Consider the following 20,608-nt stretch of genomic DNA (forward strand, 5'->3'; position numbering starts at 1 on the left):
CCCTTGGCCCAAGCTTTGGCCCCTCCCGCGCCCCACTCTCCTCTCCCCTGGCTTCTTTCCAGGGCCCTCTCTCTGGTCTCCCGTGACTCTCTTCCTGGGCCCAGTCCCTCCCTCCCTGGGGCGCTTCTCCGCCCCCGGCCCCGCCCGCGGACCCCTGGAGTAACTTAATCTCAGGGTTGTGGTTCATCCCCAGAGGCACCCCAAACGGGCAGGCTCTTGGCTCCAACCACCTCCAGGCCCTCCCTCCCCCAGCCAAGAGGTCCCGAGTCCCACCCAAGCACTGTACCCCGGTCCGGCTGGCCCCGCCCGGCGGCCGGGGTCGACCCAGCCAGTCCTTCCTCTGCGCGACGCCCACGTGCCTGCGCGGCCCCCCTGGCACCGCGGAGACCGGCGCCCCCAGGCGCGCAGCACCCGACAGGTGGCACCTGCGAGCCCCGCCCACCTCGGCCGCCCCGCCCCGCCCCGCCCCGCGCACCCACGGAGCATGCTCAGAGCCGCCGTCACGCGCCCGCCCGAAAGCTCCCGTCCTGCCAGGGCGCTGCCCCGGGTTGGTCCCCACTGCGGTCGGGACCCCCGCCTGTCCTGGCGCCGCCATGGACCGCATCGAGGGAGCGTCCGTGGGCCGCTGCGCCGCCTCACCCTACCTGCGGCCGCTCACGCTGCATTACCGCCAGGTGAGCCCGCGTCCCCGCGCCCTCCGCGTCCCCCGCGTCCCCGCCGGCGACCCAGCCCACGACCCGCGTCCCGCCCACCGCCTTCTGCGCTGCGGGCCCCGCCCCGGAGCCCCGCCCCCGACTCCCGCCGAGCTCCGGGTCGGCCCCTTCTCCGCCCGCCGGATCGCGGGTTCCCCGACCCAGTGAGCCCCCAGGCCGGGGAGGGGCCGCAGGAGGGACATCTGAGGGGACACCACTCATCCTTTCAAGGAAGCATTGCTGGGCCCTATCCTTCCCGTCCCCGGAATCCGACCCTTTTGGCAGTGGGACTCCTTGGTTGCCCTGGGGATCAGGGAAGGCTTCCTGGAAATGGTGGCTTTCATGCTGCAACTTGAAGGAGGAGATAGCTGGGCCGAGGAGGAAGGAGCAAGGAGTGCAGAGGGTGGAAGCAGGGAGGTAGGTTCCACTTTGAGCGAGTCTCAAAGTGGGCTTCCTCCTTGGGGTTTTTTCCAGGGAGGGCACCTCCTTGGAGTCTCCATCTGCCTAAGCTCAGCCTTCCCCACCTCCTAGGGTGTCACATTCTCCCATGCCAGGCCCCGACACGAGGGGTTGTGTTGCCTCACTTGGCACCAGGCACATGGTAGGTTCACAAGGAATATTTTGTTTTGTTTTGTTTTTGAGACAGGGTCTTGCTCTGTTTCCCAGGCTGGAGTGCAGTGGCATGATCACAGCTCACTGTAGCCTCAACCTCCTGGGCTCAAGCGATCCTCCTGCCTCAGCCCCTGCCCCGGTAGCTGGGACCACAGGTGCACACCACCACACCCGGCTGATTTTTAAATTTTTTTGTAGAGACGAGGTCTCACTGCTGCCCAAGCTGGTCTTGAACTCCTGGCCTCGAACTCTTGGCCTCTGAAAGCATGGGGATTACAGGCATGAGGCATATGTGTTGGGTGAAGGAGCTACTGCCATCCTCTTCCCACATCCAGTGGATCACTGAGTCCCAGCCTGTCTTCCTCTAAGCCCAGCCCTGTCCGGTTTGGGCCCCACCTTTTGCTTGCATGCCTGCCTGCCCCCAGCAGATCTCCCCTCTGCCAGAGCTCCTGCATGCCATTTAGGCAAAGACTACCTTCCTGGCCACAGTCAGTCCAGCGCCCCCAGCCTCTCTTATCAGGTCAGGTGGTCCAGGTCGCTGTGCCCCTCTGCTTGCCTGCCTCCCTCAGGGGGCATCCTGTCCCCCCCATCACATCCAGGATGCTGCCCCTCACCATCCTTGTGAAGCCCTCTTAGCCCCCAGCCTGAGAGAGGCCCTGTGCCCCTCACTTTCCCTGTGGCGGGAGTCCTGTTGGCTCTCCCCAAGGCAAAGCTAAGCTGGTGGTGCTGGCGGGGGGCAGCTGGGATCAGTCGAGGTACAGCAGGTGGGGACATGGGGTCACTGCCCTTTTCCCTGATGGCCACATGGGATGCCTGCTTGTGGCTGCACAGTCCCCACAGGGCTGGGCCTCAGGCAGCAGGTACAGGGCAGCCCAGGCAGGTGCCCTCTGTGGCCCTGGTGGCAGCACTCTCTCCCTCACTTCCAGTGAAGCACTCAGGGCAGCCCTCGCAGCCTCAGCGTGCAGCCCACTGGCACAGCTCTGCTGAGGGGCTCTGGTAACCAGAGCTGAGCTGGTGTGGGCCGTGGCTGTGGTGGACACGGATGCAGGCTCAGGCCGGGCGGCGTCTTCTCAGGGCCAAGGGACATTGGGTTGGACCTTGGCCGCCACCCAGGGACAGCTGCAGCCCTCAGCTTTTTGCTGCATCCAGCCAGGGGAGGCCTGTGATGTCAGGCAGACCAAAGGCGGGGGACCCCCATGGCTCTGAGGTGATGGGGCTTTGTTTGCACCCAGCCCTGCCCCTCTTTCCCAGGCCTCAGTGGCCTCCCTGAACCTTCCTGCACCTTGACCTGGCTGGACCTAAGGGTCTGACACACTTTTGACCTTGAGCTGAGAGGGTCCTTGAGACCTGCATGGGGTGATGTTACTCAGGGGGAAGCAGTGGTGGGGAGGAGGCATGGGCATAGCAGGCACATGGCAGGCTGTGGGCAGGGGGCTTCCCTGAAGCCTGCCCTGGCTGGGTGGCTGGCTCTGGGGTGGCTGGATGTCAGGCAGGCCTGGGCTCGCCTCCCGGGAGTGGTACCCCACGGCCTCTTGGGCATCCTGACCTGCGCGGGACACTGGCCCTCCCTTCCCTTGGAAATGGGCACTCTCCTCCCAGGACGCCTTTGCCTGCCAGCCAAGCTCAGAGGGCCTCTGTGCCTCTGCCTGCCCAGAATCCCTTCCCTCACTTCCGTCACCTCTTCCAGGAAGTCCTCAGGAAGGCTTCTTCCCTCTTCTGCAGTCCTGGCTGCACTTCCTGTGTCTCTGCCGCTCGGGCTCTGTCCATTTCACAGCCTGGGCGGAGCCCCCAGCGTGGAATGAGCAGCTCACCTGGGCCTCGGAGTGGCAGATGGGCTGAGCTTGCCGGAGATGGGACCCCGTGGGACCCCAGGCCCAGCCCCCAGGATGGGAGTGCATCTCAGAATCCGTCAGTTCCAGCCTCCCCCAGCAGGCCCAGCCCACACACCTGCCCACCCAGGGTGCAGGGGCCTGCCAGGGCGGCGTGCCCAGCGTGTGGAGGGGGAAGGTGGAGGGTGGCCACAGGAGAACAGGACCACAGGGTATGTGGGAGAGCCACGGCCAGAAACTGGGGATGGGAGGGTGGGAGGCGGGGCCCAGCCCGGTCACCATCACGACAGTCACAGAGTCCTGCAGTGCCATCTCCTACCTGGCTGGGGCGCCACCCTGCCCCATCCACTCCTGGTGCTGGCCCCTCCTGCCCTCCCGTCTCCCCCTGCTCAGTGGCCCAAGGAAGCTTCAGCAGGAAAACCTGATCTCCTCTGCCTGGGGGCCCTCCCTGCCCTGCTGTGAGGGGTCCTGCCTGCCTCCCTGAGCCTCCCTGAGCCTCCATGAGCCTTCCTATACTTGGTGACAGTGTGCGTCTCTCTGCAGCCCCTTGTGCCCGGTCTGTGCTGGGCAGTGTTTCATGGGGTGCCTGGATACCTTCCTTGCCTTTTGCCCTGGTCTTCTGCCTCACTCCTAGGGTATTAGGCTGTCCTCGACCTCCCTGCCCCTCCCAGGCTGCTTGCTCCTCTGCCCACGGGAGCTGCAGCTCCTGGGTCCTGTGGGCCCAGGCCATGAGCCGATCTCCCTCGTTTGGAGTGGGTGCGGCGGGTCTGTGGCCTCCTTGGCTCCCCAAGCACCTCTGCCCATCCTGGCACATTGTAACCGCTGATCTGCCTCTTCTAGAACGGTGCCCAGAAGTCCTGGGACTTCATGAAGACGCATGACAGGTGAGAGCCTGGCCCAGCCCGGCCACTGGGGAAGCCCCAGACTGATGTCCATGGGAACACTGGGCCCAGGGGGAAGGGGCCCTCTCCTCCCTGACGTTTCTGTTCCCTGCGGGGCTCCAAAAGTCCCTTCTCTCTGCCCGGCCTCTGGGTTTCCTGTCCCGGAGGGGTCAGCCTGAGGCCTGGGGGCTGAGTCAGGTCTTAGCTCAGGCCACCAGGACCGTGATGGTGGGCAAGTCCTCTCAGGGCAGGGAGAGGTCATCCTGGAGCCTTTGCCCCTAGCATCCAGGGTCTGGGCTGGATGGCGACGTGGGTCGAGGAGTGTGGCTGGTGGGCAGCTGGTCAGTGAGGGCCAAATGTCCTGTCAGTCACCCGGCCGCAGCTGCTAGCACCCTGACCTACTCAGCTGCCCGTGTGTCCTTCCCTGCCCCCTGCCTCCCATCCTGCCAGCTGGAATACAGCAGGTCTGGGTCCTGGCCGGACTGTGACCCTGGAAAGCTCTTGTCCTGCCTGGGCCTCAGCCATCCTATCTGAGCAAGGGGCCTGACCTCCCTGGGCTGCTGGCAAGGAGGTGGGATGGCCATGCTGGGAACAGAAAGGTGGGAGGCAGGGCCCCAAGCAGGGCCAGTGGAGTGCTTATGTGCTGAGCCCCTCCCACCGTACACAGCGTGACCGTTCTCTTATTCAACTCTTCTCGGAGGAGCCTGGTGTTGGTGAAGCAGTTCCGGCCAGGTGAGGCCAGCTGGGGTGGGAAGGGGACCTGCAGGGTCACCTTCAGGTCCCTGTGGTCCTGAGGGTCTGAATATAGATGTGGGAGGGGGCTCCAGGGGAAGCTGAGGCCCTGTGAGGGGGCCTGGCTGCACGGGTGACTTGGAGGTGGCCACCACGTGGCTGTGAGCATAGTCTGGCTTCCTCCCACGCAGCTGTGTATGCGGGCGAGGTGGAGCGCCACTTCCCAGGGTCCCTAGCAGCTGTAGACCAGGACAGGCCCCGGGAGCTGCAGCCAGCCCTGCCCGGCTCAGCGGGGGTGACAGTTGAGCTGTGTGCCGGCCTTGTGGACCAGCCTGGGCTCTCGCTGGAGGAAGTGGCTTGCAAGGAGGCCTGGGAGGAGTGTGGCTACCACTTGGCCCCGTCTGATCTGCGCCGGGTCGCCACATACTGGTGAGTGGGACCAGGCCCTCAGGTCTGTGGTGTGGCTCAGGAGACGGGAGAGGCTTTCTGGGAGAGGGTGAGGGCCCCGTCCCTGGGAGTGTGCAAGCAGGATGGATTTCTCCTTGTTTTTCAACATGGGATTAGGGGAGGGTTGGACAGAGCGCGCCTTAGATCCTAAGCCAGGCCGGAACCTGGGCTCTTGGGGCTCTCTGGAGCGTCTCAGCCCCATGCCTCCAGCCCGCGGCCCCCAGCCGTGTGGGGCAGGCCGGGTGGCAGCTGCTGCTGACAGGTGCCTCTACTTCCTGTAGGATTAAGACCGGGTGCTGGGGGTGGGAGTGAGTCACAGCTCTGTTCTCAGAGGGTGGCTCAGGAATGAGGGAGAAGCTGTGTCCTGGGCTGGAGAAGGGGTGGCTCCAGCTCTCCTGGGGAAGAGGCACGGCCTGGAGCCTGTGCTTTGGGACATGACCCCACCAAAGTCGAGGCGCCAACTCCTGCCCCATAAGGCCTGCCAGCTGGGGTCGCCTTCCCAGGACAAGATGTTGGGATGAAGCCCATCCACTTCCCCAGGGACACTACGATGGGCTCCTGACTCCAGCTGAGGTCTTGGGGAAGGAGGAGGGTGTCACAGAGTCCCCCCAGCCCCACCAGCTGAGCACCAGCCTCCACAACCTCCTCCAGAGGCTAGGGCCCACTCCACTGGGAGAAGCACCAGAAGACTCTGAGCCTGTCAGCCCGGCACATGGGCCACTCAGGGTTGAACCTGCGGCCCTCCCGCCTCAGCAGCCTCAAGGACTTCACCTGGGTGCGTTCCTGCCTGGGTAGGTGGACTCCAAGTTAAAGGCAGCATTTCCACGCTGGGCCAGGCACGGTGGCTCACTCCTGTAATCCCAGCACTTTCGGAGGCCAAGGCAGGCGGATCACCTGAGGTCAGGAGTTCGAGACCAGCCTGACCAACATGGAGAAACCCTGTCTCTGCTAAAAATACAAAATTAGCCAGGTGTGCTGGCAGGAGCCTATAATTCCAGCTACTTAGGAGGCTGAGGCAGGAGAATCGCTTGAACCCAGAGGCGGAGGTTGCGGTGAGCCGAGATTGGGCCATCGCACCCTAGCCTGGGCAACGAGAGTGAAACTCCGTCTCAGCAAAACAGAATTTCCACGCCAAAGGGTGGACTTGGGTGTGAAGGATGGGCCTTCGTTTTCTGCAGGTGCACACCCCGCGGCCGGCCACGCCCACTGCGCCCCCACCTCCCTGGCCCGTGGTACTGAGCACAGCTGGGAGGCATGGGAGGGGTTGGAGTCCCCTTGGTCCCCCTGGAGGAGGTGGGCCTGGGCAGAATCCGGGCAGAGGGGCTGCACGGCATAGGCTCTCAGGGCAAGTGGTCAAGCAGCCCTGGCCGCGGTGGTTCTACTGGCACAAGCTCTGGGCCACAGCCTGATTGCGAGGGTGCTGGGGAGCCAAGGAGGGTCACGGCCTGATTGCGAGGGTGCTGGGGAGCCAAGGAGGGTCACGGCCTGATTGCGAGGGTGCTGGGGAGCCAAGGAGGGTCACGGCCTGATTGCGAGGGTGCTGGGGAGCCAAGGAGGGTCACGGCCTGATTGCGAGGGTGCTGGGGAGCCAAGGAGGGCTCTGGGAAGTGGGCATCCTGCTTAGACTTGCATTGTGAAGAGCAGGCCGTGGCTTCAGGGACGCAGGACTGGAGATGCGGCCGACTAGGGGTCAGGGCGTCTGTCTTTGAGGGCCTGATGGGGGGCTGGACTGACAGCAAAGTTCGCCCACCCTGTGGCAGGGCCCGTGGCTCCTGTGTCTGATTCTGGAGGTGAGCCAGGCCTCTTACCTGCCGCTGCAAAGGACAAGGCCCGGGGAGGCAGTCAGCTTGGGGCGTGATGGAGTGAAGTTGGAACGTGCCCTGGGGTGGGGGAGGCATTGCCCAGCCTGGCTGGTAGGTTCCTCTCAGCCCGGGCCAAGGGCCGGGCCTGTCTCCTTCACAAGCCAGCGGAAACCGGGGCTGGAAACCCCAGACCCGCCACTTCCCCCAGAGGTGCAGCTGTGGCCGCCACCGGAAATGGGCCATCAGGAAGGGGTCTGCGGGAGGTGAGGGGCTAGAGGGCAAGGAAGCAGCTGGGTAAGGTCAGTCTGGGATGGGGAGGCCTTGGGGGTGGGGCATGGAAGCCCCCAGTTCTGTTCCCTGCCCATGCATGTTGGGCCCATCTCAGAGGGCGGCCTCCACCCTGCAGGCCTCCGGCTGGCCTCGGTTCATGGTACCCGACAGCCCCTCCTGGGGCGAGCCAGGGCTCCCCCACCCCCTGGTCATCTTCCCAGATGCCCCTCAGTCCCGTTTCTCCCCAGATCCACACCTTGCTTTCCCCGTCCTGTTCCAGAATGCAGCCTGGTCCCTCTGCCATCCTGTCCTCCCAGCCTGTGGTCTCCCTCCACACACGCCAGTCCAGGCACCTTTCCTTGGTGCCTGACCCCTCCTGGCTGCCAGCAGCCCCCTTCTGGCCACTGCCCACTGAGGGAGGGGGCTCCGTCTCACCCCTACCCAGCCTGGGCCACTGGGCCTGATCCTGGGGACCTCGCTGCCATCCCACCCCACTCTGCCATGCTGCGGGGGGGTCAGTGCATGCTGTCCCTAGTTTGAAACTTGTGTCCTGTGGGTTCCTGGTGGGGAACCCTTGTGGGAAGGCCATTCCCAGCTTGCTGGGTTTGTCCCTGCTTCCCAGCCAGCCTCTGTCCCCAGGTATGGGCTGGGGTCTGGCATGGGCTGCTGCAGCCGGCCACAGACTGAGGGGCTCCAGACAACGCCGGGAACAGCCTCAGGGTGTCTGTGGTTGGGCTGCATACAGGGCTGGGGTCCTCTGCTCAGCCTTGACAGGTGGCAGGCAGGTTGTCAGCCGGATCTGCAATCTCATGGGGGCATGGGGTATCCTTGGCCCACATGGTTATGGCAGAATTCATGTCCTGGTGGCTGGCAACTGGGTCCCACCTCTCTGCTGGCTGTTGGCCCCTCCCAGCATGGCGGTTGCTTCCTCTTCAGGGCCAGCAGGACAGGTCCGAATTTCTCCCTCTCTGGCGTTGAAACACTCTCTGGAGGGCTTCCTGATTGGGCCACGCCTGCCTAGGATGCTCTCCCTTTTGATGAGCTCAAGTCACTGCTTAGGGTCCTTAATCACATCTACAACACCCTCCCCACCTGGCGAGTACAACCTGATCAGGGAAGGGATTTCCTGCTGGTGGAGGGGCCACAGGCGTGCACACCAGGTGGGCATCCGGTGGGAGAGGGCATCCCACAGTCCTGCCTACTGGAGGGCTGGAGGGAGCAGAGTAGAGAGGGTGAGTCGGAGGGTGGTAGAAGGGCCAGGGGGCCAGCAGGGCGACTCAGCAGACCCTGTCTCAACCCGTAGGTCTGGAGTGGGACTGACTGGCTCCAGACAGACCATGTTCTACACAGAGGTGACAGACGCCCAGCGTAGTGGTCCAGGTGGGGGCCTGGCAGAGGAAGGTGAGCTCATTGAGGTGGTGCACCTGCCGCTGGAAGGCGCCCAGGCCTTTGCAGACGACCCGGACATCCCGAAGACCCTCGGCGTCATCTTTGGTGTCTCGTGGTTCCTCAGCCAGGTGGCCCCCAACCTGGATCTCCAGTGAGATCCAGGGTTCTAGACAGAGGCCAGTCTTGGCCACTTACCCTACATTCTGCAGACCCAATAAAGGCTTACATAGCTCCAGCCTCTGCCTGCTGGTTCTGAGCTGTGACCAGGGCCTTGGAGAGGACTGGGGAAGGGGCGGGGAGCAGTGACCCTGACCTGAGATGGCCCTCGGGACATGGCGAGCTCTCCTGTAGCAGGAGCAACTGGTGGCAGGCCATGCAAGTGGCTGCTGTGGGGCTGAGGACAGGCCTGGGGATGCCATGGGCAGGGCCAGGCTGTGCCTTCTCTTGGAACTAGGAGGGGTGGGGTCTGGGACTCATGGAGGGTGGCATGGCAGGCCTGGAGGTGGGCCTGCTGGTCACGGGGCTGCAGCGTGAGCTGTACTCACAGGAGTGGTGGCTGAGCCAGTCCTCGGGTGTCAGGATGGGGCAGGCAGCACTGCAGGCTGCTCACTGCAGGGAAAGTGCGCTGCCTGCTCCTGGGGCAAGTGAGCGGTCCCCACCCTGACGAGCTGGGCTAGAGCCACTCCACGGGAGCCTGGAGCCAAAGCTGCCCCGTGTCGGGGGCCCCAGTAGCTGTCCATGCACCCCCGACCTTGGAAGTTTTCCAGGGGACCTTCCTCGGCCTGTGGGGTATGCAGAAATGTCTGCAGGCCCCCAGAGGAGGGGGTGGCACACAGGGTGGGGACACAGGGCCAGTGTTCTCCTTGACATGGGCCAGGTTCCTGGTGCTAACCCGATCCTGGTCCCGGAGCACGGCCTCAGCCTGGGCCGCCCAGCACCAGGCTCTACTGGCCCCTGAGCATCTCTGGCCTGTATGCCCTGGCCTTGCCTTCTGACATGTCCTGAGGGTGGGGCTGTGGGAGGTGCGTGCGGCTCAGAGCTGCTTCCCAGGTGCCCACAATGCTTGTGGGGCAGGAACCCCACTGGCCTGGTCTGCTTCCTGGGCCACAGGTGCACAGGAAGGGCTCCACAGCTAAATGGCTGTGTTGGCACTGGTTGTGGGCATTTGAGGGCACTGCTGGGCCATCAGTCTTGGGCAGGATCCTCTCCTGGACATCATTAGGTCCAGGCTCTGGCTCCCAGGAAGGTGGAGAAGGGGACTGTGAGGTGAAGGGAGCCTCAGTACCCTGCAGGGGGGCACCCTGGGTGGGGAGGTGGGGACTGACCCCCTGTTGTCATCCAGCATAGTGCCAGGCAGCCTGGCATTGGAGGCTGTCCTGAGGAGGCTGTGCCTCAGGGGCCCACAAAAGCAGTGCCACCTGTATGCAAATGCTGACTGTGGCACAGGTGGAACCCTGTGGGCATCAGCAAGGCCAGCGACAGGGCTGCCGCAGAGGGGCTGTCTGCATCAGCAAGGCCAGCGACAGGGCTGCCGCAGAGGGGCTGTCTGGTATGAGGTGTGTGCCTGGGAGAGGCTGTCACGTATGGGTGCGTGGGTCTTGGCCAGCCTCAGCTTCCCTCTACCCAGATGAGGCCGCAGCAGGATGTTCACAGGACAGGAGCTCTGCCTGACCCACAGCAGCCCTGCTGTGCTGCCCTTACCAGCAGCCTGCCTGGTGACCCCATGAGAGTGCAGCGGGCCCTCCGGGCTGACCGGCAGAGGCTGCCCACTGCCTCAGAGGGACCTCTCGCAGGCACCAGGTGGGTCTGGCCCCCAAAGCACCGAGGGGACAGGTGACAGGGCACCCGGACCTGGGTGCAGTCCAGCCCCTCACTCTGCTCCGCACCTGATGGGGTGGGTCAGCAGGCAGCGCTGCCGGGCCTAATGGAGCTGGCATTGATTTCCCAGCACTGGAGAGGGGGTTGTAACCGGAAACTCCCCTCCCTGTCTGCTATATTTAGCACTGCAGGACCCGGCGGAAGCACAGCTTACTCCAGAACCTCGCCGGCTCTGTCCAAACCCCTGGCAGCCTGTCCCCAGCCTGGTCCCCAGGAGTGCCCTATGGGCCCAGAGCCCCTGGCCAGGCTGAGGGGCTGCACCCTTGCCCTCTGCACACAAACTGGGCACTGCCCGCTTCAGAGCACACCCCAGCCCCTCAGAGCACAGCCAAGCCCCTCAGAGTGGGAGCCCTCCAGGCTGGGGGATGGGTGGCTCTGGGAGGCTGGAGAGTGCTGTGGTCCAGCGGGCCGCAGGACAATGACAAGGTCCCTTTCTAGAAGAGACTGGAGAGCTTGGTCTGGTGAGGGTTGGGGCTGGAGCCCTGGTCCCCGCTGGAGCCTCAGCCCCTCACCCAGCAAGGTGCAGCGCCAGGGAGCAAATGCTTTTTGTCAAATCTGTATAAGGGGCAAGAGTTCCCACTGCTGCCTTCTGGGAACTCAAACCAGGATCCAGCTGCCTGGCATTTCTGGCTCAAGGGCTGCAGAAATTCCTGCAGGAAAGGGACCCCCTCTCCGATGCCTCCTATGTCCCCCTCCTCCCCAAGGGCGGGTGCGGCCACCTTCCTGACCTGGGTCCTCTCGTGGACATCATGAGGTTCAGGTAGTGGCTACCAGAAGGAGACAATGAGAGGGAGCCACCCTGGGCAGGAGGGCAGGGACTGACCCCTTGGTACTGCCCTGATGCTCACCCACCTGCCCTGGGCCACGGATACCCAGGCAGGTCTCACTCCAAAGGACCTGGAGGGAGGCAGTGGGGTTGCCATCCCCCTGCTTGGCAGGATGGGCTGGGCTGTCTACCCTGAGGCTGGGCAGGCCAGTGGGCAGCGCTCCAGGCAGGTTGCGGCCCCTGCCGGGTTGAGCTTGAATCTTGAGATGAGTGCGCATCCCTCACTGGGGCCTCCGCGCTGAGACAGCTCTGAGCTGGGGGCGCCTTGGCTGAAATGCAGATGCTGTGGGAATAGGCCCCACACAAGCCCTCAAAGTTCAGCCGCAGGGCCACTAGCCGCTGCATGGCTAGCCTCTTCAATCCTTTCCTCCCATAGCTGGCCAAAAGCAGGAAGCTGGGAGCTGGACCAGGGAGGGGAACCTGGAGGGGCTGTTCCCTGGGTTCCCTCCTACGCTGGAATTCCCCCACCTCAGCCCAGCACCATCCCCTCCCCTCACCTGCACCATGGCAGTCCTTGACCTCACCCCTGTGCCTGTCCCCTCCCCACAACCAGGGGTCTTTGTGAAAATGTAGGTCACTGCAGCCCACTCAGCTCAGTTGCTTTGGTGACCCCTGTTGGGTCTTAGCGGGAGGACTCTCACGTCACCACTGGCCTTGGGTTGTAGCCAGGACCCTTACCAGGGTCCCGCTCCTGTGGCTCCAGGGCCTTGACACATGCTGTTCTCAGCTCCTGGCCTGGCTGACCTGTGCCCGTCCACCCTCTGGCGGTCCCCTATGCCAGATTCTGCATTACTTGTTTAAGTCCTCTGTCCACTCCTGGGCCGGGAGCTCCTGAGGGTGTGCAGGGATGGAGTCTCCCTTGTTCACCACTTAGCCGAGTGCCCAGCAGAGGCACCCAGCACCCCCTCCCCCACCATAGTGGGGCAGTGGGCATAGGTGGGGATGGAGCCCTGGGCCTCTGGAGCCGGGCAGGGGGCTCCTCTGTCCTGGGGTTTCCTTCTCTCGAGGACCTGAGTACCTGCCCCCAGGCCAAAGCACAGGAGGGGTGGCATCTCCACAGGGAGCCCCTCCCCCCGTAGGCGGTAATCACTGCCCACATACCGGAAGGCGGCAACTGGAAGGCTCTGAACACAGCTTGGATTCTCTTATTTGGTGGGGGTCTCTGTGCAGGCCTCATCCTGGCTTGTGTCTTAATCCCCACGAAGCCTACCCGCTACTAGGTTTGGGGTGGGCATTCTGAGTAAGCAGAGCCAGCTGAGGCGGGCATGGGGGCGCTCTGACCCACCCCTTTAGGGACCTTCAGCTGAGCCTGCGGCCTGGATCCTGGAGGGGCTGCTAAATAGGGATGAGGCAGGCAGACCCTGCGTATGGGGTGTTCACAGGCCCTGTGCCTCCAAAGCTCTCTTCTTTCAGCCCTCAGCCCCAGCCCCATGGTGGCAGTGACTTGCTCCAGGCTGGGGGGCTACACTGTCACCCAGCTCCGGGCACAGGACAGATTTGCCAGAGGAGCTAGGGGGAGAGAAGGCAGCTCGGTTATCACCGGGATGGGTTGAGGACCCCTCTGGTCCATGTGGGGATCTTTAACCACCAAGGTGACCCCTAGCCTTGGAAAGGACCGCGCTCAGTGGAGGAGAGGCAAGGTGCCCTTGGTATTGACCCTGTGGCGGAGCCTCGAGGTCACCCAGGGAGAGGGCAAGGAAGTGACTGCAGAGGATAGGATGTGGAAGCCTGGTGACCAGGGCAGCAGGGGGAGGCCTCTCTTGGGGTAGCCTTCAGGCTGAGCTTGGGGGGCGAGAGGCGGGAAACGGGGAATGTGGCCTGAGCACTTCCTGAGGGCATGGCCTGGCGACCCGAAGCCAGCGCCGAGCTTTGCAGTCTGCACCCTGGAGCATTTGTTGACTGGCTGCATGACCGGCGCGCCTCGCAGAGGGGAAGGCAGGGGTGTCGGAGGGGCGCAGCGCCCCCTGCAGCCGGCGTGGAGGCGGCAGGAGCGGAGCGGAGCCGGGGAGATTCCCGGAGGAGGTGGGGGGCGCGCAGTAGGGGCTGGGCACGGCTCTGGCCCCAGGGCCGCGCCACCCCGCGTGGGGGCCGAGCCCTGATCACAGCAGGAGGCGGCATCTCCTCTGGGACTGCGAGGAGCGCGGCGGTGGCGCACTGATGGGAGGGGACCACACGGCAACCTCGGGGCGCCCCACCCCCGGTTTCTGACACCCGGCGGGAGCCCAGGCTGAGGAAGGGAGGCCGCTTTGCGGCGCCGGCGCCCGCCTCGCCGACTCACGCGGAGGTGTGAGCGGGGCCCCAGCGGCCCGCACTGACCCCAAGGCCCCGTGCCCCCGCCGCCCAGGCGCCCTGGGAGGCGCGCGCCAGGCCGGGGCGCTGGCAGGCGACGCCCTCCGCCGCCTTTAAAGCCTGGGGCGCCCCCGGACCCCCCCGGCCCCACCCCGCGGCGCGGCCCCGCCCCCTCATGCATATGCAGGTGCGCGGGTGACGAATGGGCGAGCGAGCTGTCAGTCTCGTTCCGAACTTGTTGGCTGCGGTGCCGGGAGCGCGGGCGCGCAGAGCCGAGGCCGGGACCCGCTGCCTTCACCGTCGCCTCCGTCGCCGCCGGGTGGGAGCCGGACCGGGCAGCCGGAGCGCGGCCGCCAGCGAGCCAGAGCTGCCACCGCCCCTGCACGCCCGCCGCCCAGACCCGCGCGCCGCGGCGCTGCGCTCGACCCCGCCCGCGCCGCCGCCGCCTCTGCCGCTGCCGCTGCCGCTGCCTCTGCGGGCGCTCGGAGGGCGGGCGGGCGCTAGGAGGCCGGCGCGGCGGCTGGGAGCCGGGCGCGGGCGGCGGCGGCGGGGCCGGGCGGGCGGGTCGCGGTGGCAATGCGGGCCCAGGGCCGGGGGCGCCTGCCCCGGCGGCTGGTGCTGCTGCTGGCTCTTTGGGTGCAGGTGAGCGGGGCGGCGGGGGCGGCGGGGGTCGCGGACGGGGCACACCGGGCCACCCCTCGGGGCCGGGCGGGCACTGCCTGGGGCCGCCGCGGTTCGGAAGCCCTCGAGGCTGCGCGCGGCCGCGGGGGCTCCGAGCGGGCGCGGCTGGGTGGGGGCGGGGCGGCGGGGCCTGTTCCCCTACCCGTGGCACCCGGCCCGCCGACCCCGGCCCGCGCCTCCCTCCGCTCTCCCGCTGCCTTATTTTTAGGCGGCGCGGCCCATGGGCTATTTCGAGCTGCAGCTGAGCGCGCTGCGGAACGTGAACGGGGAGCTGCTGAGCGGCGCCTGCTGTGACGGCGACGGCCGGACAACGCGCGCGGGGGGCTGCGGCCACGACGAGTGCGACACGTACGTGCGCGTGTGCCTTAAGGAGTACCAGGCCAAGGTGACGCCCACGGGGCCTTGCAGCTACGGCCACGGCGCCACGCCCGTGCTGGGCGGCAACTCCTTCTACCTGCCGCCGGCGGGCGCTGCGGGGGACCGAGCGCGGGCGCGGGCCCGGGCTGGTGGCGACCAGGACCCGGGCCTCGTCATCATCCCCTTCCAGTTCGCCTGGCCGGTACGTGTGCTCCACCTCCGTTCTCCAGCCCTTCCCGGCCCCTCGCGCTCCGCGGCCTCCCAGCACCTGCGGCTGGGTCTGCGTGCGAGCCGCGCGCGCCTAGGCGAGGCGGGGCGGGGCCGGCAGGGGGCGCGTGCTCTGGGGGCTCGGTCCGCGCCTGGCCACGTGGGCGCGCCGGGGCCACGGGGCCACCGGGAGCGGGGTCGCGGCGGGGGCGGGGCGGCGGCGTCCCGCGTGCGCGGCGGCCTGCGGCGTGTGCCTGCGTCGCCCTGCGCGTGTCTGTCTGGGTGGGGAGGCGAGGCGAGGCGCCCAGGTCCCGGGCAGGCCGCGGAGGCATGTGCGCAGCGCGTGCTGGGGCTGGTCTAGGGCAGGCCCTGACGGAGCTGCCCCGGGCCCGTGGCCAGCCTGCGCCTGCCCTGCAGTTTCCTGGATGCCTGGGGGGCACGGGCGGGCGCCGTGGGACCTAGGCCCGGGAGAGCCTAACGCCTAACGCCTATGTCGGCGAAAGCCCCCGATGCCGGCCCAAGATCCTTCAGAAGCAGAGATAGTGGGATCCTGGTGCTGTGATCTTCTGTGGCACTGCCCTGTTTGTGAATTTTTTTGGTTTTGTTACTCTTTGGAGGAGCAGAAACTGAGTTGGGGCTCTCTGGTCTCTCCTGGCAGGTAGCCAGTCAGGCAGGGGCCCTGGCCTGGGCATGCTGGGAGGAAGGGTGGTAGGGGTCCAGTGTCACTGGGAAACAGGTACTCATCCCAGTGGGCTGGTGGGCGGGTAGTGGTAGGTGGGCAGGCCCAGGCCTTGGGCGCCTTACCTCATTCCCTGGAGCAGGGCCTTGCCCTGTTGCCCAGAGGTCCTTCCCTGCTTGGTCACTGTGCTGGGGGACTGGAACTGGGTGGGTGCTGGAATGAGAAAACCATGCAGACTTGTGATCAGGGAGTAGATGGATCTGGGAGCCAGGAAGTGGCTCCAGCCAGCAGGAGGCACAGGAGTGTGCCCACCTGGTATCCTGGGCCCCAAAGAGATTGTGAGTTGAGGGCAAGCCCTGCCGAGGTCATGCCAGTTGGGCCTGCCGTGTCTGGCTCCCAGTCCTGTGCTGTACCTTTGAAGCCCTGGCTGGCGGCCTTGCCTGCTGCCCCTATCCTCACCCCTTCCTGAGCTGGCCACAGTCCCCTTTGGCCATGTCCTCAACCCCTGAGCACCCCGCTGGGTATCCCTTGACCCGAGGGGCCTCAGAGTGGGGAAAGTGTCCCCCTGATGGAAAAGGCAGGGGCAGGCATGGGAGGGCCCAGGCAGTTGTGAGAAGCCCAGCCCCTCGCCCCCACGGCGGCGCGGCAGGCAGGTCTGAGCAGGGCCCGCAGCCTGTCATCTGCACCTGGGCCTGAGCCAGCGTGGCCCCACATCGCTACCTGAGGATGTGTTTTCTGCTCGAGTTGGCAGCAGTGGGTGTGGGGGCAGGGAGGTCTTGGAGGAATGTGGCGGGCTATCGCGTGTCCGCCCTGGCTCTTCGCCCCGCTGGCCAGCCGGTCAGGTGTGGGATGGGACTGGGCAGGCCCTTGCCTTCCTTGGAGTCCGGGCACTGGGTTTCGGGGCCAGCTCACCTCCCTGCCTCTTGCTTCCAGCCGGTTCCTCGAATGCCCCAGGAGGGGGCAGGCGGCCTGTCTCTGGGTTGGGGGCCGGGGCAGAGGCATAGCTGCATGTTTGGGGGCAGCCCTGTTCTCCTGCCATGTGGCCTGGCTGCCAGGCGAGAGCTGTGCCGTGATGCCAGCACCCTGGTATTTGCACTCGGGCGGCAGCAGCCCGTGGCCACACTGCCCTGACTTGCTGAGGTCCTGCTCTGTGCGGTGATCTGAGGTGTACTTGGCTGTGACAGGAAGTTCAGGCTCCCTGGGGCTTGAGGGGTTTCAGCCTGGAGGCTAGGGTGGCATCCTGCCCAGGCCCGCAGGACTCTTGGGCTCTGTGAAGTAAAGGGTATGAGAGGGCCTTGTGGAAGAGGAGTTGGGGAGTCTGGGCTCTGCATTCACTCCCTCTGCCCCCTACCCCCTGAGTGATTCTCCCACCTTGTGGTCTCTGCTGGTGACCCAGGCCTGGCTGGATGGCCCTCTGCCCCCTGGCCTGGCTTCTTGGCCGGGGTCTGTGTGCTGTCTACAACTCATGAATCTGTGCTGGTCTCAGGCTCAGCTTCCCTTGGTGGGTGGGCCTGGGGTCTTAGATGTGGAGAGGTGGTGGACCACGTGCCAGCAGGCTGCCTGGCTGCCCCTCCTCTCCTGGCTCCACCCCCAGACGTCCCCAGGAGGCCGGTATCAGCCTGGGTTGGTCCTGGTGCCTGGCTTGTAGCTGGCAGGGTAAGGCCACATTCTCCCGGTTTCGTGTGTGCACGCACCCCGGGTGCTCTGTAGGCGTGGCAGGTGGTGATGGAGGTTTGGAGAGGAGTAGTGTCGTGGTGGGGGCAACGGGGAGCTTTGCTCTGGGGCCTGGTAGGTGGCAGGCCCAGGGGGCACCTGCTGGCTGAGGGAGGAGCAGGGTGGTGGCAGTTGGCTGTGACCTGGGCAGCCAGGGCCCCGCCCTCAGAGGTGCAGCTGGAAGCCGTGCCTGCCTGGCTGGCCCATCCGTGGAGCCAGGAGCCCAGGAGCCTGCCTGCCAGCGAGGGTCTCTCCTGTTCTATCTCGGCATGTGCGTGCTGGGCTCCAGGGCAGCTGTGCGGGGTGGCGTGGGTGGAGCATGGTCCCCGTGACAGATCTGGGCTTGTGAGGAGAACGGGATGGGTGAGGGCCCTGCAGATATAGGAGGTGGGCCTGTGGCTGACCCTGTATCTGTCAGCTCAGGAGGCCTGAGGTCCTGGGCCATCAGAAGGTGCTGGGGCTGAGCTTTTCTCTCCTGTGAAATGGGCGCGGTGGTGCTTTTTCATTGCGGGTCTCATGAAGTCAGATAGGGCTGCTGGGCTCCCAGCTCAGGCTCTGCTTGTGCCCCCAGCCTGGCTCCCAGAACTGTCCAGTACCTCCCCTTCCCAGCCTTCCCTCTCCTCTCCTCTCTTCGCCCTAGGGAGGAAGGCTCTTACAGAGCCTGCCCCCTGTATCCAGCCCGACTGGGGCTCAAGGTGGGCCAGGCTGAGGTCTGTGCCTGGGGCCACCTAAGCTGCTCGAGGCAGGCGTGAGGTTCAGCCCCACGCTGCTTCCTGTTTTTTCTGAGCTTGGGGCTGGGGCTGACAGGGCCCTGGCCTCCCCCCCACCTTCAGGGGATCCTGTCTGCACACGGAGACACCTTCTTCCCACACCTTCCCAGTAGGGACCAGGAGAGCTGGCCGGTCTGGTGTGGACCATGGGTGTCTGGGTTCCTGTGTTGGGTGGGCATCAGTCTGCTCCCCCTGCCGTGGCCCTGGGGCCCAGAGCCCTGGGGGGAACTCAGAGCATGTCCGCCTTGTACACTGGGGGTCTTGTTCAAAGCTTTGGTATGGGGGCAGGGTGGGGCTTTCAGTGCCCAGGCAACATGGGGACCGTAGGAGCCAGGGAGGACTGCCCTTGGCTAGGAAGGTTTGGAGAGTGGGCTGGGGGTTTGTCCCTGGTCCCTGAGGGTGGACTGAAGGGTCAAAGCTGCAGCATGATAGGAAGGCGGGGGTGGGGTGGGGGGTGCGGGTCGGGGAGCAGGCAGCAGGCCTGGGTGGGAGGGGACTGTGGCTCTCAGGGGCCCTCCTGGGCTGCTCCGTGGTGTCTTTATGAGAGAAGCAAGCTAGGCCAATGAAGGGGCGCTTATGGAGCCCGGCTCTGGTCTGAGCTGCTGGTGGTGGGGTGGGGATGGGAAGACAAGAATCTGCAATCGCAGGCTCCAGCCAGGGTCCCTGTCCCCAGACCTAGGCCTGAGCAGGGTCCCTGTCCCCAGACCCCAGGTCCCAGCCAGGGTCCCTATCCCCAGACCCCAGGCCTGAGCGGGGTGCCTGTCCCCACACTCCAGGCCTGAGCAGGGTCCCTGTCTCTAGACCCTAGGCCTGAGTGGGGTCCCTATCCTCAGGCTAGAGGCCTGAGTGAGGTCCCTGTCCCCAGCCCCAGGACTGAATGGGGTCCCTGTCCCCAGACCCCAGGCCTGAGTGGGGTCACTGTCCTGAGACCACAGGCCTGAGCAGAGTCCCTGTCCCCAGACCTCAGGCCTGAGCAGGGTTCCTATCCCCACATCCCAGGCCTGAGCGGGGTCCCTGTCCCCAGACCCCAGGTCCCAGCCAGGGTCCCTATCCCCAGACCCCAGGCCTGAGCGGGGTGCCTGTCCCCACACTCCAGGCCTGAGCAGGGTCCCTGTCTCTAGACCCTAGGCCTGAGTGGGGTCCCTATCCTCAGGCTAGAGGCCTGAGTGAGGTCCCTGTCCCCAGCCCCAGGACTGAATGGGGTCCCTGTCCCCAGACCCCAGGCCTGAGTGGGGTCACTGTCCTGAGACCACAGGCCTGAGCAGAGTCCCTGTCCCCAGACCTCAGGCCTGAGCAGGGTTCCTATCCCCACATCCCAGGCCTGAGCGGGGTCCCTGTCCCAAGACCCCAGGCCTGAGCCGAGTCCCTGTCCCCAGACCTCAGGCCTGAGCGGGGTTCCTATCCCCACATCCCAGGCCTGAGCGGGGTGTGGCTGGCATCAGTTGTACCCTGCGCTTTGTGGCAGGTGCTAGCAGGCCCCGGCTGCCACTATCTTCACAGTGGGGGGCCTGGGACCTAGAGGGGGTGTGCTGGGGATGGGGAGGTGCACCCAGGCAAGGCCATGGCTGGTCTCTGGTGTGGAGCATGGGTGTCTGGGTTCCTGCGTGAGGTGGGCTTTGGTCTGCTCCTCCTGCTGCGGCCCTGGGGCCCAGAGCCCTGGGGATGGTGTTTGCCCCCACCCCCTCTTCCCTCCCTCGGGTGACAATGGTGGCAGAGGCCTGGGCCTCTCAGAAGCTCAGGTTTCAGGAAATGTATCTGTGCTTGGAGCTCCTGGCGCCTGCACCAAGCCCGGTGCTCTGTGGGGGGCGGGAGACTGATGTGAGGCCGAGGGGAAGAAACCAAGTCGGGGCGTTGGGGAGGAGCAGGTCTAGGAGGCTGTGTTGGCCCAGACCGTGCAGGGCCCTGGACCTGGAGTGCCCTGGGCTTTGGGGTGCCCTAGACCTGGGTGGCCTGAGTTTTGGGATGCTGTAGATTGGGGGTACACTGGGCGGGGGTACACTGGCCTTAGGGTGCCTGGGCTTTGGAGTACCCTGGGCCATGAGGTGTGCTGGGCCATGCAGTGCCCTGGGCTGGGGGTGCCCTGGACCTGGAGTGCCCTGAGTTTTGGGGTACCCTGGACTGGGGGTGTGCTGGGCCATGGGGTACACAAGGCTGTGGGGTGTACTGGATCTAGGGTGCCCTGGGCTGTGGGGTACTCTGTGCTTTGGGTGCTCTGGGCCTGAGGCGTCCTGGGCTTTAAGGTGCCCTGGACCTTGGGGTGTGCTGGGCCATGCAGTGCTTTGGGCTCTGGGGTACCCTGGGCTTTGGGGGCCCTGGACCTAGGATACCCTGGACTTTGGGGTACCCTGGACCTGGGGTACCCTGGGTCTTGGAGTATGCTGGGCCATGCAGTGCCCTGGGCTGTGGGATACTCTGGGCTTTGAGGTGCCCTGGCCTGGGGTGGAACATCTATTGCCTTGTCTGCCTGTCCTCTGACTTGTGCCACTGCTGTTGCCCCTGCCTGGGGACAGGAGGAGGGGTTTAGACTTAGCCTTGAGGGTTTGGGCTGGGGAGG

At 65.6% G+C, this 20,608-nt stretch overlaps 2 protein-coding genes across 10 annotated transcripts in view; both read left to right on the forward strand.

Annotated features, from left to right (window-relative positions):
• The first annotated feature begins 490 nt into the window (after nucleotides 1-490).
• On the forward strand, nucleotides 491-8,889 carry LOC105489852 (nudix hydrolase 14). Of its 8 annotated transcripts, none has more exons than XR_011625457.1 (7): nucleotides 494-674; nucleotides 2,992-3,345; nucleotides 3,974-4,017; nucleotides 4,682-4,746; nucleotides 4,938-5,175; nucleotides 8,202-8,425; nucleotides 8,569-8,706. XR_011625457.1 is itself a non-coding variant. In XM_011755040.3 (6 exons), the coding sequence occupies exons 1-6, from the start codon at nucleotides 594-596 to the stop codon at nucleotides 8,807-8,809; spliced, it is 1,023 nt and encodes a 340-aa protein (XP_011753342.2). In that variant the 5' UTR covers nucleotides 494-593; the 3' UTR covers nucleotides 8,810-8,889. The 8 variants fall into 8 exon arrangements, 6 of the variants coding, with proteins under 6 accessions (XP_011753345.1, XP_070955573.1, XP_011753342.2 ...); XR_011625458.1 differs by lacking the exon at nucleotides 8,569-8,706 and adding an exon at nucleotides 5,734-5,984 and having other exon boundaries at nucleotides 8,202-8,269; XM_011755040.3 differs by lacking the exon at nucleotides 8,202-8,425 and having other exon boundaries at nucleotides 8,569-8,889.
• Nucleotides 8,890-13,860: 4,971 nt separating this feature from the next.
• Nucleotides 13,861-20,608, forward strand: part of LOC105489851 (jagged canonical Notch ligand 2) — a 28,890-nt gene continuing 22,142 nt past the window's right edge. For both annotated transcript variants that reach the window (XM_011755038.2, XM_011755039.2), the window contains exons 1-2: nucleotides 13,861-14,289; nucleotides 14,537-14,887. In XM_011755038.2, coding sequence (XP_011753340.1) covers nucleotides 14,224-14,289; nucleotides 14,537-14,887 — 417 coding nt within the window. In that variant the 5' untranslated portion in view covers nucleotides 13,861-14,223. The remainder of the gene's footprint in view (nucleotides 14,290-14,536; nucleotides 14,888-20,608) is intronic.

Source organism: Macaca nemestrina, chromosome 7 (genome assembly GCF_043159975.1).
Source record: "Macaca nemestrina isolate mMacNem1 chromosome 7, mMacNem.hap1, whole genome shotgun sequence".
Classification (NCBI taxonomy): Eukaryota; Metazoa; Chordata; class Mammalia; order Primates; family Cercopithecidae; genus Macaca; species Macaca nemestrina.

Excerpts from the sequence above, each read along its gene's own strand:
- LOC105489852 (XM_011755040.3), top strand. The coding sequence starts at position 594 with ATGGACCGCATCGAGGGAGCGTCCGTGGGCCGCTGCGCCGCCTCACCC. Across the intron at positions 675-2,991 it reads TCACGCTGCATTACCGCCAG|GAAGTCCTCAGGAAGGCTTC; the intron begins GTGAGCCCGCGT and ends CACCTCTTCCAG. Across the intron at positions 3,346-3,973 it reads CAGGAGAACAGGACCACAGG|AACGGTGCCCAGAAGTCCTG; the intron begins GTATGTGGGAGA and ends TGCCTCTTCTAG.